Genomic DNA, 18,061 nt, shown 5'->3' with positions numbered 1-18,061 from the left:
TTATACCTTCGCATCCAGTAGGAGTGACCTCAGCGTAGGGGTTATCACAGCGGTTACACTGACGGCCGATGACTCCTCCTTTACAAGGGCACTGCCCAGTGATGGCGTCGCAGGTTCGAGACTCGGAGCCAACAGAGAAACACTCGCAGGGGTAGCAAGTGTCCTCACCTTCTGGTCGAAAGTGGTTTTCCTGCAGGAGGAGGAGAAGACACAGATAAATAAAATTGTATTTAAATTTAGATATTTAGGTGTGGTATTCATGCACCTTTAAAGTAATTGTAAAAGTGAGTCTGTGTCCTTTTTTCTGGCCACTGTGGTCACAAGAAATAACAACAAACAAATAGATACTTTCATATTTCCTATCAATTTTGGAAATGTTAAGTAATGTATGTTCTTACCTTGCAGCGACACTCTCCAGTGGTCTTGTTGCAGTCTTTATGAAATCCCCTGCTCGTATCACAGTTACAGGGTCCACACACAGGACTGCCCCACCATCCTTGAGGGCACGGCTTCTCCACTCTGTCATCAAAGACAATGACGTATTAATTAAAGCACCTATGATTATGTTTTTATAACAACAATGTATTAGACAGCAACGATGTATAAGAAGCCGAAAAAATCAGTTAATATGAGTTTAAAGCTCAGACATTTAAAAGGACCAGTGCACGTGCTACAGCTCCAGTTCTTATGGAAACAAATAAAAGTGCAGCATCACACAAAGCAAAGTGATGGTTGATCACATTTTGGAAGGTTACTGACATGATAGCAGCTAAAACAAAATATTACAAATCTGATAGTTGCCATATGTTAAGTTTATCTCCACCAAAATGCTGCTTGTCGCCTTGAATCTAGAATAAACTTCCTCCACGCTTTCAAGTCGGTGAATCAGGTGTGACTCACTCATTCAAACCCACACAGACTCCCTTTCTCGCTCAAGAGATGCAATCTCCGCCTGAGCGCTGTGATCTGATAGGGGACGAGCGGCAGCATGAGGGCAGTGGTGACTAAACGCCTATGGAGGATCAGTCAGGCGTGGAGGGGGAATCCCACATCCTGCTTAAGACGGGACGTGAGGCGTGTCATAGGGGTCGGAGTTCAGAGGGAAATGGCTGCTCCTCAATCGGGGCTGGCGAATTCACGTGCCCTTGTAGACAATGCTGACAGTGCAGAACCAACATACCTCTTTCTGCTTCTATATACCGACTTTACAGTTTCACCTAACAGTTTGATTATTTCTTTTTGATGTCCGATCTTTCCTCTTTCTCTCCCTCACACACACACACACACACACACACACACTATCGAGCTCAGATTACTGGCTAATAAAGCTGCTCTCAAAGACTCAGGACGTTGGCAACATTACAGAAAGAGCAAGAGCCTAACATAACTGAGGGAGATTAGTGCGCTTTGTGTCTGTGGGAGGCAAAGTCCATTTTTAGTCTGCTTTATTTTTAACATCTGGATATAAAAGACTGTGTTGGAGGGAGCTTTAGGCGTGCAATGCTCTCTGAGATGTAGCTAGAAATGGAATCTGTGAAAGTGTTTACAATTCTTCTAAAACAACGATCTAAGGGTGCATCTTTTTGAATTGTTTGTATTAGCTGGAGAACAGACAAGATCATAGAGAGACTGAGCCTACACCAGCCTCTAACTCCAGGTTCACACTGGAGACCAACATGCTGTGATATGTCAACTGTCACACAAGCACTAGCCTGGCTGTTTACACTAGAAGTGCATTTCTCTGTGTTGGTCAACAAGCGATTCTGCTCCTTTGCCCTTTTCTAATCACACATAGAGATCTGTTTGTGTGTCTCCTCGTCTCTCTCAATCTCTGTTTACACACAACTGACAATATGTGGATAATATAATATTTGCTCGCAGCTCACAGACAAAATAGACCAGACCCCAAAACTATTGTGTGAATATTACACTACGTGCTACTGGGTCAACTTCGTCAGGACCTCTTTTGCTTTATGGCACAATAAGGTGTAATCAGAGTTTCTCCAAATGACAGGTTGTTGGTAACATAAATGCTTCTCAAACACAGATAGCCCCCTTGTTATGATAGCTTTATTGGTAGTTTAATAATGTCTCGTGGGTGTGGTTTGGAGAGGCCATTGAGCTAAGCGGGCACACCACGAGGGAGACGCCGGAGGCAAGACATTCTGAAGACAAAAGAGACTGAGAAAGCACTTGACACCACGAATTATCCGTGGAAATACACATTCCTTCCAAGCAACTACGAAGAAGAGCTAGTTGGCCGACCTGGTCCAAGTGAGCCGGTCGCAACGAGCAAAAGCAGTGGCCTGGCAGTGAGTCAACCAGACACACTCCTCCCAGATAGGTAAGGTCACTCTCACCAGGGAAGTCAAGTCACATGTCTCACGTCTAATGCAACACATAAGGAGAGGCACTAAGTTTGCTAAGCTTGCTAGCCTTAGTTGATGACGTTTTACGAGCCAGCTTTAGCAAAGCAGTGCAACAGCCCTTTTACAGACTGAACAGTGCTCAACACTTTTGAGATATTGATTGATGCTTCAGAAGATCCAACATGTTGAAAAATGTGGCCTCACTGAACACAAGTGTAAAAGCACAACTCAAGTTAACTTTCCTCTGGGGATATACATACATATAGATACATAAACCGAGAGGCAGGGGACCTTACTTGTTTTCACAGTACTGGCCATAGTGGTTCTGCCCACATTCACAGGTATAGCCATGTGACGAACTCGGTTTGCGAACGCAGGTGGAAACATGCTCACAGGGGTTGAGCTGGCAAGCATCCATACACTCCTTACCAAAGTAACCTGCAAGACACAGAGGAAAGAGCGAGGAATGACACTGAAACTTTACTTTATAGAGTTTAATTGGAGTGTATGTGTTTGTGCACGTTTATATTACCTGGGTCACAGATACAGGTGTGTGTGCTCCAGTCATCGCTGCAGTGGCTGTTCTCGGGGCAGATGTTGGAGTCGCAGGGATCAGCCAAGTCGCAGCCGTCTTCCACGCGGATCTTCAGGCCCTGAGCCATGTTTACGTTGGCCACGTTGGTGGATGTCTCGCCCATACGCACACCCTGATGGATGGTACACATTAATGATGAAGGGGGAAACCAAAGTGGCTAAGTGGTTGAGAAAAGGTTGAAAATGCACATACCTGTATGCAGCCAACAAAGCCTCTGCTGACATGGTTGTCGTCTCCAGGCAGACCTCCTACATGAAGAGTTTGCAGCTTCAAACCTGGGAGGTCATTTCCAATCTCCACTGACTTCTGCTCGAAAACACAAAATTGAAAGTGAGATTTTTTTTTACTCAAAAACTTGTTTTTTTTCTTTTTTTAGTTGTGATGAAATTATCTCGTACCTGATACATGTCGTAGTCCAGGGACACAGAAACCATATATTTAATGTCCTTCCCGTCTTTAATGCTTCTCAGCTCTACCAGCAGGTGGTGCCACTCTCCGTCATTGACCCGAACTTGGGAAAATCTCAGTGAGGCCACAAGCTGCTGCTTCAGCAACACCTCCATATAGACCTGCTGCTCACTCACCTGGATGGTGGGAAAGATTGAGAAATCCATTGACAAGACTGCAGTTTCAGGGACACAAACTACAGTTAATTTACAGGTAATTTCATTATACGCTGATGACAATGACATTTTTGTTGATAATAAATTAACAATGTGCTGCATCTCACCATGAGGTTGATGGTGGAGTATTGTCCAGCATTGGCCTGCATCAGAGTGCCAGCAGGCTGCCTGGTGCGGAACATGAGGCCCATGTACCAAGGAACAGCGATGGTAATGTCCGTATCGCTCCATGAGACCAGCGCCTGGCCGTCAAAGAACTGAGGAGATGGCATAACTGGACAGGGACAAGACACAAGGAAGAGTAAAGGAACAACATGGTTAGTTTTTAGCATTTTGAGGATAAATGAAGAGCAAAGAAAAAAGGATCAGGTGAGAAACATTTTTGGAAGCTAAGATTTCAGGGTATTCTCACACCGCTTGAATTGAGCACAAGGCTGCAGAGGTTGTCAACAGGATGTCTACTACTTGCCCTCAAAGAACGACAGATCATTGGTCAGTGGGATTCTGTAACACCGTAATGAGCTTACATAGCCTACCTAAATACAAGGGATGCTGAATCATTGCATTTAAACTTATGTAGGTGTCCCTCTGCCGCATACAAAGCTAAAGGTTTCAGAGTTTCCGTATGAGTAAAGTGCCGATTGAGCAACCATGCCCAACACAATTATCCTCCTCAGTGCAGTGAAAAAGAAAGTAAAACAATAAGGAGAGACAACAAGGAGCATCAATGTTGTCATAACATGATGCAAGAGGGTTTATGCGAAAAGTGGTCTTTATTTTGGGGAACACTGGCACTAAAAAAACATTTTTATGAGACAAATGCTCCTAGTACTTGATTTTTTTAAACTATCATTATACTGAAGAGTTACATTTTAATGTAAAGTCTATCACTTTCAAATAAAAGCAATAAAACTTCAAAGTTTTTTCCATTTCATTTCATTTAATATGATAAGTCATAATTACTACTTCATGTTACAGGATTACTTCACAGTAATTCTTAAACAAACATTCAATGTCTGGAGACATTCAGAAAATCCTTGTAAAGTCCTACAGACATGACACGTACTACAGTATATAAGCTCCTGTAGATGTTGAGAGAGAGAGAGAGATCAAGAAACATCCACAAACACACACACACACACACACACACACACACACACACACACACACACACAGATGTACATACCCCCACACACACAGAGGGTCCACCTTTCAGCACAACATACAAAGTGTTTCCTCCTGTATAATCTACAGCATAAACCCTGTATGTTCTCGGTCCCCCAGGGCACATATTTCAACAGAAGCATTCACAAACACACACATACACAAGCTGTAATTATGAGACAAAGCACATATTTGTTCCTACAATGGCTTTAGTCTGACTACTTTACCAAAGCTTAGTCATATAAAAAGTTACAAAAAATCCTGCCACTCCTCATTTCTGATTAACTTCATTAAGACTCAGGTCTAAAGAATAAAACAGACAGACAGAGGCTACAGCCATGCCAGCGGCTCTGTGAGGCTACACTACACGACGCAAAGGTGTTTTAAGCTAACTGTGAACACGTTAGCATGTTCCATCAGCGTGCTAACATGCTCACAGTGAAAATGCTAACATTTTGGTGTTTGGCAGGTAACATTTACCAGGTTTATCAATTACTTTAGCCTGTTAGCACGCTAACAATAGCTAATTAGCGCTAAACACAAAGTACTGCTGTGGCTGGCAGAAATGTTATTAATTTTGCAGGAAATTTTAACCTGACCATGTTGCTGGACAATTAATCAGGTAATTAATTAATGAATTGATGAATTAATTCGAAGTCAGAGGGGTTTTTTTTGTTGTTTTTTTTTTACAATTACATAGGAGCACATTGTGATCCTTTTGTCTGTGTGTCCAGAGTAGATATTGGCCTAACAATAAAGCAAACATAAATATCAATCCTGTTTTTTTTGGTTTGATTCCCAGCGTGAATCAATTCATTTTCATTGTGAATTACGAAATGGTTGGCAGGCCATATTAACATATTAACCAGGTATGTTGACTATAAATAAATCCTTAAATACTGCAACAGCTTGTTCGACACCACTTCAGAGATTTAAACCTGAGATTCACTTGTCATAACAAGCTACTGCCACCCATGTAGAAGCATGTGTGTATTTTCCAGTGTGTGTGTATTTAGTCTGACTGTGATCTGCTGTACATTAGCATGACAGAACTCATTCCTTGTCTTTTAAAAAACGGTGTGTACAATTGAAATGGGATCTGAATTATAAGGGAGAAAATAACAGTCTGACCAGGTGGGTGACTTCCAGTGGAGTCTTTTCATGTCTGTCCAGTCGGGATGATTTTGGCAGCGCAAAACACACGATAACAAATCTCTTGTTTCTCATGTGGCAGCTAGGTGTGCGAAGCCTCAAACCAAATGTGTCAACAAGCAATGCAGCAGCCAACATGTCTTCCCAGCTTGCTGTGATCCCAGCCCAGTTCAGATACTGGATACATGGGCCTGGCACTGGCGAGGCGGCTACCTCATAGAGGATAGGGCAAGGAGAGGTATTCACATCTTCACACATTGTTTGGAAGCTCGCCCTAAAGGAGGAAATCAAAGTTCTCTCCTTACCGTAGAAGAACATGAGACAGGTTGTAGAGTAAATAACAACACTGTTGAAAAGCTGGGATGCTTCTATATTTCTCTGGCTAACAAAGAAACATAACATCAAATTTATATCCCCCCCTCTACATATGTATGTATGTATGTGCTGTATATAGGTTTGCGCCAGAGTAACATAAGATGGCAACAGAGACACCCAGCTGTGTGTCAGAGTGTGTGTGTTTTGTTTCATCCTTTGTCTGGGTTTTGATAAGTGAGCCAGAGTTTGTTCTTGTCCTCAAACTCCAGACCCGAGGCTATCTTTAGTGTCTGCACAATACTGAGCGGAGGCTTCACTGTGAATCTCCACAGTGGCTGCTGCATGAGTCAGACTGAGTCAGGGGAGGCACTCCTTATCCCATTTGATCTCCCAAGCACACACTATTTCCTGGAAGTCCGCGAGAAACACACACGCTGTGCACTGATGTAGGACGTAAACGCGCGCATGTGCACGCTGAGAAGTTCACAGAGGAGCATGCAGACACAGGCACATTTGGCCTGTGTCTGCATGCATATTTAAATGCAAAAACACACTCATAAATACTGACACTTTCTGACTCCACCTTGAGAGATGATTCTGCTTCTCACCTTGTTCACAGTTCTTGCCTCCGTAACCGGTCGGGCAGTCGCAGCTGTAGGTGTTCCACTTGCTGACACACACTCCTCCATTCTGACACACCTCATTTGTGCAAAAGTTTGTCTTTGCTGGACAACCTTGACATCAAACACATAAAAGAATGATTAATATCTGTTTGTACAATGTATGTGCCCAATTTTGAGCTGCAGAAACAAAAAAAAGTTCTAAATAAATCATTTTAAAACATGCTAACTTAAGCTCACTGCTCAGGGAAGAATAGAATAGAATAGAAACTATTTATTTAAAAGCAGCAAAACTGAAGCTTCTCAATTTTCTTTTAGAATACTTTTCTTTTTAAGCATTAAATAATGCTGTTTCATACAACAGCATATGAGGGCCATGGTAGGTAAAAAAATATATAAAATACTAAGCCAGGTGAGGGGTGTAAACTCAGAATTTTCAAGACTAAACTTGCAAATTTAAGTGACAAAACTCACACACTTACTGCCTGAAAGTCAGCTGACATAGTTTAAACAGTAACAAAGTCAATGTAGGGAGGAAGTCGTAGTGGATGAATGAGTCAAGCACTTTCTCCCAACCCAGGATAAAGTTTTTAAGTTGTCTAAAGCTGCTAAATGCACTCTGTTTGTATAAACTTTAGCAGCTGAATAGGCCGGTTCGTCTTAACGTCATATTTTGACGTTGCTAGGTCCGCCAGGAAGGATGCCCAGCTGTTAACCAGGTGACGTCCAGTATGTTGGCACACTTTATTTTGGAACTATTTTTGAGCTATTATGTGATGTCTTCACTGGGCATTCAAACCACAGTCATTTATTGTCTCAGTGTTGGCAAGGAGTGAACTAAAAGGATGTCATTCCTTTACAAAAAAAATAAAGGAACAAAAAAATCCCCACTATTTTACAATTTTTTACTCATAATTTGTGAATTTAATCTCAGACAATTTTCAAGTTTGTTTTTACTAGTAAACTTGAGAGGTTTTTCTTATAAAATTACCATTTTCATCTGAGAAAAAACCCAAGGATTTATTTTTGTTTGTCTGTTTGTTTTTATAAATTTAAGACTCAGAAATTCTGACTTTTTTCTTGGAACATTACCCCTTCCCCTGGCTCTGTCTTTCTTTTTTTTTTTCTTAACCTACGATGGCCCTAATATGTTGTCCTAGTTTCATGACCTCTGGTCCCTTAAAAATTCTTAAAAGTTAGGAGTTAACCTTTCCCTACAATTTAACCAGCTACAGTGTTGTTCCTGGAAACAAGTAATGTCTCTACTCCTGTGGTGTAACTCTACTGAGCGACTATGGCCTTGGTTTACCACGCATCATGTCTAACCTGCTTCGGTGCCGTTGTTAGCGATGTAGCTGGCCATGTCGATGGGGCTGCTGTCGATGCTAAGGTTTCTCATGCAGCCCACAAAGTCTCTGTTCCTGACCGGGAAGTCCTCGGGTAGGTTGGGAACTCCGCCTAGCAGCAGCGGGCCTGTCAAATCCAGTGACCTGCAGATGGACCAGACAGAAAATACATCAGAAGAAAATCCAAAATGGAAAGAAAAATCAGTGTGTGTCAATGTAAAATACTTAGAGTCAGGTGGGGACACATACAAACACTAATTCAACTCTACACAGACTCAACTGTTTGCGAATACATATTACAAAAAAATACTACGAACATTTATCATAAAATAGGAATATAATGCTCAGTACTGTTCATTTATATTCATGTGTGACAAACAAATCGGAGACAGAAAGGGCAACTGAGGTAAAGCATCAGCCCTTAGCATGACTGACATTTCTTCAGTAAGTCTTCACAGTTTTAAGCTGTCACAAGGCCAAGTGCTACCATCACCATGACTAAGTCAGGTTCCACATACTGGGTCATGTAGGAAGCTGCTTACACCCCGAGCCTTTAAAATACTCAACATCAAACACCAAAAGACTTTAAGAGACTTAATGTAATGCAATGCTAAACTGTTGAAGGTAGTGATCATACAGCACAAACATTGTTTCATGGCCAACAGCATGTAAGACCTATTAAAGACGTCTTTAAGGAAATCAATCAAATAGGAATCTATTGTATCTTGTTTTAGAGCAACACTTGTTGTGTTAATATTACTGAGGCAATCTGATTTGTTTCTGATTGAGGTAGTTTTGATTCCATGCATCAAAAGATAGTTTGCGACAGAGGAGGTTTTTGCATCGTTTGTGTAGGGACAAGCCTCTAAGCAAAAGCCAGAAATGAAATTACAGAATTAAAATGATGAAATAAATAGTTTGGCAACATGGATATCTATCAGAAGATACAGATCATAAATTGTGGGTTTGAGAAGTGAATCCGTACTTTGCTTGATTTCCAAGTGTGATACAGAGAGAGGTGTCTTGAGGACATTTGTGCAGAGACATAGAGTATGAAGCCTGTGCTGAGTTGTAACATGAATCGTAGAGCCTTGCAAAAAGTGTAAAAGTACATTAATACACGTGATGAGTCAAAGTGAATGGACTCTATTAAAAGTTCTTAAAAAGGCACAATTATAAAAGTTGTTGTGGTCTTAAAAACAAACTCATTGTTTCTCCTTCAGAAGCAATTCTCAGGTTTACCCTCCATCAGAACAGTAGTGGTCAAAAAACTTAACTTTTAGTTCATATATTTAAGTACTCTTTTAACCTACAATTGAAATGCCATCCAATTCTGTCGCTCGTGAAGCTCGTGTAAATTGAAGTGTTGCTAATCATGGCTAAAGAAAGTTTAACATAAGGTTACTGCCCACAATGAAAGCCAAGTGCTTCGTATTCTGTACCTCAATCACTCTCTGGATCATGTCAAGACATTATCCACAACAAATCTTAAGACGTTTGCTTGTTTGCACCACATTACACACCAGCATAATATAATATTTGTGTATTCCAGTTAAAGTACCCTCTAAATGCCTCTGAGCCTCTGTGACCTGTGCAACAAGTTCCTGTAGGAATGTAACCTCGTTAACTGCTCTTTGAAGCTGGCTGTCTCTCTCATGTCCCCACCCTCTGCAAACTAAATGTGTCTGAGCATGCTAGCTCCTCATAAGACTCATTAAAAAAAGTCTCACGCTTCGAAAATAAAATTCATTAGTGTGTGCGGTAAACAGTGAGTCGGGTGAAGACTGTGTTGAGGTGAGCTTTTGGGTGTCTGAGGCTGTGTCTGACAGCAGAGAGGACACGACGATGAACACAGAGGTTTAAATACAAAAGGAGATAATGGTGGAATGAGAGTTGTGTAATCTGTTGTAATGAGGTACAACATCTTTCCCATTAGTCTGACTGGTAGTATGCGTGGGATAAACTGGAGATAATGAGTGTAAAGACAAAGGTAAGTTAGAGAGATAAAGAGATAGAAATGCCCTATCTTACTTCTTCTGTCCAGTCTGGGTGCCTTGGGCAGCGCAGGAGTAGTTGCCGATCTGCTTTCCGAAGCGAATCGCCATGGAGATGTCACAGTCATCTACAGCAACCACAGCCACCTTTTCTCCTGAGGGCCCATGAGGGATGCCAAGACGCCCAATGTTTGGCTGAAAAATAAAACAAAACATTCATCAACATTTGTATGACAGAATCCAGGTATCTAATCCTCTTCACCACAGATTACACTTTTACTTTTGATGTTGTCAGGGAAAGATTATGGAGCACCTAAGGTCATGACAAAAATAGAAATTCTGATTTGAATAAAAAAACAATATGTCAACATACTGGGTCAACTATCACACCTAAAATAAGTGAAATAGGTGTGTGAAAAATAGCACGCAAACAAGAAGAGAAAAGGCAAAGAGAAACAGCTAGCTAAAAGCTTTTGATAACTGGTTGAAAAAGACAGTGAGAAGCTTAAAGTAATGGATAAATGATTTCAATGGATAGCTAAAAGCTACAGGTAATGGACAAATGGTTCCAATAGAAGACTAAAAACCAAAGGTAATGGATAAATGGTTTTAAAAGATAGCTAAAAGCTAAAGGTAATGGATAAATGGTTGCAATAGATAGCAATACGCTAAACATGATAGATAACTGGTTCTAATAGATAGCTAAAAGCTAAAGGTAACTGATAACTAGTTTTAACAGATAGCTAAAAACTGAAGGTAATTGATAACTGGTTCTTAAAGATAGCTAAAAGCTAAAGGTAATGGATAAATGGTTTCAACAGATACTAAAAGCTATAGGTAATGGATAAATGGTTTCAACAGATACTAAAAGCTAAAGGTAATGGATAAATACTTCCGATAGACAGCTAAAGGCTAAAGGTAATGGATAGACTAATCAAATAGCTTATATTAGTATTGAAAAAAGGTTCAAATAATTAGCAAGAAGTGATGAATAAATGGTTTGAATAGTGAATAATAGCATTACCACTTGAAATTAGCTAAAACTAATGCATAAATAGTTAAAATAGCTAAACATTATGGATAAATCATTGAAACAGTTAGCGAAAAGTAGGTCTTGTTGATACTGTTGAAATGGTTAGCATGGAATAATGGATAAGTTGTTGAAATAGTCAGCTAAAAAAATGAATAACCAAATAAAATAGTTGACTACAAGTTAAGGCAAATGTTTGAAATAGCAGATGAAATGGATAAATCATTGAAACAGAAAGCTTGGATGGATAAATGGTTAAAAAAATCCAGCTTCTCCAAGGCAATAGTTAATGGAAACTTAAACTAAAGGACTTAAACATTGGCACATTAAATGCATGAAAAAACATTTAATATTTTATCATATCATTATTAGTTACAAGAAAACTATCCAGTTTAAAATCAATACAAACAAAAATCTGTAACATGATTGGTGGCATCAATGAAGGGGTACTTGAGTTCATCTGACAGGGCTGTGGAGGTATGTCTGATGAAAAAACGGTTGGGAACACCGCCCTACACAACATGGAATCACATCTATGGACTTTTTATACCTACCCGGGTGCAAAAACTATGTATTCTAGCATGTATTGTCATGGTAAATCGCAACTGACTGAATTTTGTTAAAATTTGTAATGCCTGATTTCTTTCTTTCTTTCTTTCTTTCTTTTTATTGAATGTAAGAAACTTGGCTGAGCTCTGGTGCTCGATCAGTGCAGGTCAGAGCTACACAAACAATGTCTATCTGACTTTAGCCGCCTTGGAGTAGAAGACCACAGGCCTCTCTTGGCTTACGGCGACAAAAAGCCCATTGTGCATTAGCTTGCCCACCTAATGATTACAAAGTAGGCTAATTCCTCCATCAAGGCCTGTGGCCGACAAATGTTGATCTGAGAAAATGTGGATCAGCTTAGAAAATCAGGCCACCAAATCGCTTTAGTTTTTGTAATATCTAACCTGAGACCGAAGTTCAATGGAGCATTTTACTTAACAATAGTGGCCTTGGAAGTGGAAGCAGAAGGAATTTGAGGCGCTCAACAAAAATGTTTCCATATATTAAATAACCCTTTTTTTATTGCCAAAGATATGAGCCATAAAAAATAAATTCTCTTGTCTCATAAAGTTGATATGGCCAATCCTTTTCCAAGGTGTTACAGTAAAATAAAAGTGTTAACATTTCATTTTCTTGCTACAAGTGGCTTACAGTAGATCAAAACTGATTAGTAACCTCCCTATGCTATCTCTCCTGGGAGAACGGTAAAGTTGATGACTACAACAATACACAACAAAAGGACTACATATCCCAGATGTGATCTCAGTGCAGTGTTTGCATAAGGCACTCAGGCTGTTTAGAGGTTTGACAGTTTGAGCGATGACAAGAGACACTTTAAAACCACATCTACAGCTCAATGTGACAAAATGAAGGACAAAAAAAATCATCTTTCACATGAGTGTGAGAGAGACGTTGACAAAAGAAACAAACAAAAAAATAAAGCCTGAAAAAAAGGGCGAGGTATGCATAGAATGAGAATGTGTGTGCATGTGCTAGTCTGCTTCATAAACTGGATTAGAGTAATGAGATACTGGTGGGGCAGAGGCTCTGCAGACAAAGGAAGAGGGAAAAAAAAGAGAGCGGAAAATAGAAAAGAAAGAGCGATGGACAAAAATAGGGAAGTGGACTGACCAGAAATAAGAGCCTGAAAGAGAAAGACAAAAGAGAAACTGGCAGACGGGTATAAAAAAACAAAAAAGAGCAACAGAGGGGTGCAGTGTCTTCTATTTTGGCTCAGGTGGGCTCCGGTCCGGGCATATTTTTCCAACCCACAGGGAGTTTATCGCTGCCACTCCCCTCAACATGCCCTGTTTCCACTGATTCCACCAAAAACACTTTCGCACTTTCCATGAAGACAAACAGGAAGGGCACTACACTTCTGACGCCACTGCTGTTTTCTTTCTTTTTCACCTCTAATCTCATTTGGACTGTCATTTATTTTGCACTCACTCATTGGCACAATCATTTCACACGCATACACAAGCCGAGAAAAGAGTGAGTGAGCTAGCTGTGGGAGCATTTGATCCTTTTCCTGTGGAAGTGTGACAATAGATAGCGCAACCCACAGAAGCTGTATCAAGCGTGGTGAAGGAGCAAGGCATCATGGGTAAAGTCTATCATGTCTCCTTTAAACTTCAACATATACATCAGCACACAAAATCATCAGTTTGTTGTCGATTTACATTATTTATTGGATTTTTTTTTTTACTTACATCTTCATACTCTCTTACTCTTTAATTACCGCATTCAAAATTAAACTTAAAAACTAGATTTAAATATACTGCACCAGGCTGTTTGTTCCCTCGCTAACCAGGCTGTTGTGCATGTGTCTGTGTGTATCAGTAACCTGTAATCATTTTGTATGAGGGGCATGTATAGCAACCATTATAGCAGGAAACCACACCCCTATCACTGGCAACCGGCCAACCACCCCTCTGCTCTGTATCTACAGGTGCCTACTTGTGTTAACTCTTCCACCCTCACCTTCCTAACATCGTCATGGTGACTTAAGATATCAGGCATTGCAGCTGGCTTACGTGTGAACAAGTAGAGCTATTCTTGTCTCCAACAGTGTCAGAGCCTTGCTGAAAATTTTCATGATTTAATGTGCAATTATGTAACTTGGATTCTACTCCCTGAACTGACATGATAGCAGCCTGTGGTGATATGCTGCACTTCTGGAAATCTTTTATAACTGCACATAGGTGAGGGAAATAAATAATAAATAATTTAGACTTGTCGCCATAAGTCTACGAAATGTCCCTGATAATTAGGGGTACATTTAATGTGTAACCCCGCTGTGAAATATGCATGAAGGTCCCCTGTGGGCAGCCTGTGATCAAGGGACTTGCTCCAGTTTATGTGTGAGAACAAAAAAAAAAAGATCTGGTTTTGTTCAGCCTGAAGCTGTAAAAAATGTTGGCACCATGCAGCCAGCAGCAGGAGAACAATGAGGACCCTAATGCAAATAACCAAAGTCTTCAAAGATGCTCAACTGTGGTGAAGAATAAAAGAACAGAAGGGGCAAAAGAGTAGAAAAAAACAGCAGTCTTCCTCTTTTGCAAGCCCAAATTCACAAAAGAGAACGGACGTCTAAATAAACTGTAGTAAGTTAAAACTGCTTCTAAGAAGTACTGTAACAAATTCCTTGAAAAATCTGATCAACAGAAAAAAGTCCGACTTCATTTCCTCATTTTTATATCTTTCCGGTCTATCTTTTTTGGCCAGAATTTTATTTAATACTTCATAAATCTTGCTTGTGGCCAGATTTGATAAAATTAACCTGTAAAATTGAGAAGAAATGTTTCAGTCCTCCCATAGCAGCTGCTTTCAAGATGCCAGTGAACACTCAAGGGAAGCAAAAGTTAAAGGAATAGTGCAACATTTTGAGAACTATGCTTCCCTTTCTTGTCTGAGACATGAGATTGATATTGATGAACGTATTTTCCACAATGTTTAGCTACAAAAAAATCAGGCAAATGACTCAAATAGGGGAAACAGGGCAAGTGTGATAATTGTGTAAAGGCTTTGTAAGGGCAACAATCTGTAATTTGTTTGTTATAGAAAATCCTTCACTCAGCGACTTCTCTAACAGGAATCTGTAGTTAGGCTGATTATAATCTTATCATCTCCTTTGAGTTTAGCCAAGCGAAGACGGGATGAGATAAAGACACAGAGAGACAGGAAGCAAAACACAGGAGACAGAGATACCCAGATTTTCTACATAATGGACCCGCAACCCCAAAATCCCAGAGGGTGCAGCTGTTACATGCGCTGATAACTCACAGACTGACATGTGTGTACACACTGTGTAAGTGTTACATGCATTCAGGGTGTCTGTGTAATGGGTGTGTAATATGTAGGGGATAACGGAGCATTACCGCAGCTGTTGGTACATAACTGCTCCAGGCTCATACTTACACTTTCCAGCACAACTTTTACACACTCGTTCACAAGCTCTTACTGTACGGATGAATCACACCAATGCATGTTGTCAGTCACACCGTGTCAGTCACGCTTTTGGATACCATTTGCTTTACATGAAGCGTGACAATGCAACCAGACTAAACTACTAAATTTTTATTGAGCTTTTGTCAAAGGGGCATTCCACAGATTCACAGATTTTACACATGATGATCAGTTTACTCTACCTTAATATACTTCCTGTGGACTGCCTAAACTATACAGAGGAGCAATACTACACCACTAGAGTGGCCCTTTAGTAGAGCTTTAATGGTTCAGTACACAATTATCGAGAAAGGTAGTTGATTGCTAAGGAATACCAACACTTTGGGTTGGTGGTGGGGTCCAACCAAGCAGCAACCTCCTGGGCTACATAGTGTCAAACACTGCAGTTCCTCAAACGGCCACTTGAGGCTCACTCAAAAAGTGAGTTAATCCTCATAGACCCCCATGTTAACATATCCAACTTCACAGTATTGATAAACATGTTTACAGTCTGGTACAAAAAAAAAGGGTTTTGGGCCCTATAGATAATTTCAACATTCATGACAACTGAGCAGGGGTGAATTTTTATCTGACTTTTTAAAAAAAAAATTTATTTAGGCTTAAAGTTAATAATAATAATAATTAATAATTAAGGGCAGGTGGATACAGGTGGATGCCATTTGTTGATCAGTCACTACCAAGGCATATGTAACTGTAGTATAACCCCAGATGCACATATAGATGTAGCCGTAGCTGTCACTATTCTAGCATGTTCTTAGTTCATGAAAGTTAACTGTATTGTTTTGGTCACCAAAAAAAGTCTTGTTCAGAATTTGGTTGTACAAAAAGAGCTGGATGATCAGCTTTCGGTAAGTAGGTTTTGTTTTAAGGGTTTAAAGCCTGTTTTTGGATAGTGAAACTTCGTATAAGCATTAGCGTTATCACAGTTAATCATAGCTGTAAATGCGCTGTGCTATCCAAGCTAGCAGCTAGCTCCAGCTAGCTTATCTCCACCCTTTTGTCCGTTTATGGTCACTTCTGGCTCCAAAATGGATGCCACACACACAAATGCTATCTACTTGGCTAATTTAAAATACGATCTTTGCTTTGAGTCTTTATGAATTCCCTTATAAATAAATCTTTGCACTGGATGCCACATCCTACATTGAACTTTGAATGAGTGTGTCAGTTAGCTGTGTGATCACGGCCGCTACAACTGTATATGGTTTCAGGCTTCTGTCTGACCCCTGGTTTTAAAGTGCACTTGGCCCTCGCTTTGAGGGGCCCCATGAGAGTCTCTCATTTACCCTCTGCCTGACTCTGAGCTGTTGAAGATTCCCTCTCTCTAAGGTGTCGTCTCCAGGGGCGATAGGCTTGCTGCCGCCATGGTAACGCACTTGATCCCCACAGTTAGCCACAAAGACGTGAAGGGCAGAGGACACGAGCGAACAGAGGGGCGCGCACACACACACACACAGAAACTTCACTATATGCCAAAACACACCAAATACTGCCACACACACTTTTTCACCACAACATCTTGTCTACACATGGATGTAGTTCCACCCAAGCAAACACGCATACACACACCTCTCCCTCCCACCAACACACACACTAACACCTCTATTACCATCGACCTGCCTGTCAAACACAACATGATAACTCAACCAGCCCCGCGGCCGGGATAAAGAGACTTGCTCAAAGATTGAGTTACATGCAAAACACAGTTAGACAGCTTAGTCAGAAAACACTGTAAAACACTGTCAAAACGAGGGACTAATGACAGGAAATGTGTGTGTGCTTGTGTGTGTGGGAGTGTGTGCGTTCGTAGAGGGTGGGATAAAGGGGAATGCTCAGCGGTGATTATGTGTTTGTGCGTGTGTTAGGGGACTATGGGAAGGATGTCTGCAGAATGTGTTTAAGTGCGTGTTGAGTGAGCAAGAGGCGAGCTTGTATGTGTGTGAGTGTGTGAGGCAGGAAGTTGCGAGTGGAGCTGCAGACGGCCTCTCAGTTCATTTTGATAATAAAGGAAAAAGGCTGTGCAGTCTTTTATTTGATTTGGGCTCGCCTGAGGAAACGCCATTGTTTCTCCGACTCCTGGATGAAAATTACACTTGATGGATATTTGAAAATGTGATCTCCTGTTGCTTTAAGGTGTGTGTGTGTGTGTGTGTGTGTGTGTGTGTGTGTGTGTGTGTGTGTATAAACATGATTTTTGGCCCGTCATGCACAGCCTAGTGTGTCCCACCTTCCCTCTGGCAGCAACAAACTCTGTCATGTCCACATTACCTCACCTGCCCTCTGGCTATGTAAACCTAGAAGTGTGAATTATTCTAACACACACACACACCGTTCCCAGAGGCTTTACACTAGGCTACGATGTCCCGTGTTCAAGACTATATGTTACTGCCGTCTTCATCGTCTCATCACACTTCTGTCCATTAGTGTAACAGATGGGCAGCGGCCATTGTTGCCTTGTAGCTTTTCAAGCAGCAAAACAAATGTGCGGACAACACAGCGACTGAGGTAAAGGTAACTGTATCCTGTATCCTGAGAAAATTCCTTTTACAACTCGACGAACATGGCCACCTGTCTGTACACTGACATCAATGGGATTACCTTCTGATTGAATGTTTTTCAACAGCTTGTTAAAGCATATTTTACAGGCAGGTTTTGTCCCTTTGACTTATTTTGCATGATTAATCTTCAGATTTTTTTCTTCCCTCTTTTGGATCAAGTACTTTGGATACGTTTAAGAGGGATCTGTTTTGTTGCAGTTTTGCATTTTAAATAACAGTTTTCCTTGTAATTAAACAGGAATACTATTTTGCTACCACTTTTCAGGTTCGTTTACCAG

General features: G+C 40.7%; 1 protein-coding gene across 3 annotated transcripts in view; it reads right to left on the bottom strand.

The window, feature by feature from the left end:
• The window catches only part of celsr1a (cadherin EGF LAG seven-pass G-type receptor 1a), a 118,968-nt gene that overhangs the window by 23,859 nt on the left and 77,048 nt on the right, over positions 1-18,061 (bottom strand). For all 3 annotated transcript variants that reach the window (XM_049566550.1, XM_049566549.1, XM_049566551.1), the window contains exons 7-16: positions 10,216-10,373; positions 8,165-8,328; positions 6,827-6,952; positions 3,695-3,861; positions 3,363-3,548; positions 3,157-3,270; positions 2,902-3,076; positions 2,666-2,807; positions 399-519; positions 7-190 (exon numbers count right to left, since the gene is read on the bottom strand). In XM_049566550.1, the coding sequence (XP_049422507.1) occupies positions 7-190; positions 399-519; positions 2,666-2,807; positions 2,902-3,076; positions 3,157-3,270; positions 3,363-3,548; positions 3,695-3,861; positions 6,827-6,952; positions 8,165-8,328; positions 10,216-10,373 (1,537 nt within the window). The remainder of the gene's footprint in view (positions 1-6; positions 191-398; positions 520-2,665; positions 2,808-2,901; positions 3,077-3,156; positions 3,271-3,362; positions 3,549-3,694; positions 3,862-6,826; positions 6,953-8,164; positions 8,329-10,215; positions 10,374-18,061) is intronic.

The sequence above is a fragment of the Epinephelus fuscoguttatus genome, linkage group LG22, assembly GCF_011397635.1.
Source record: "Epinephelus fuscoguttatus linkage group LG22, E.fuscoguttatus.final_Chr_v1".
Lineage (NCBI taxonomy): Eukaryota > Metazoa > Chordata > Actinopteri > Perciformes > Serranidae > Epinephelus > Epinephelus fuscoguttatus.
Note: the sequence above shows the minus strand (reverse complement) of the source record. Positions and strands in the feature narration are given on the sequence as shown.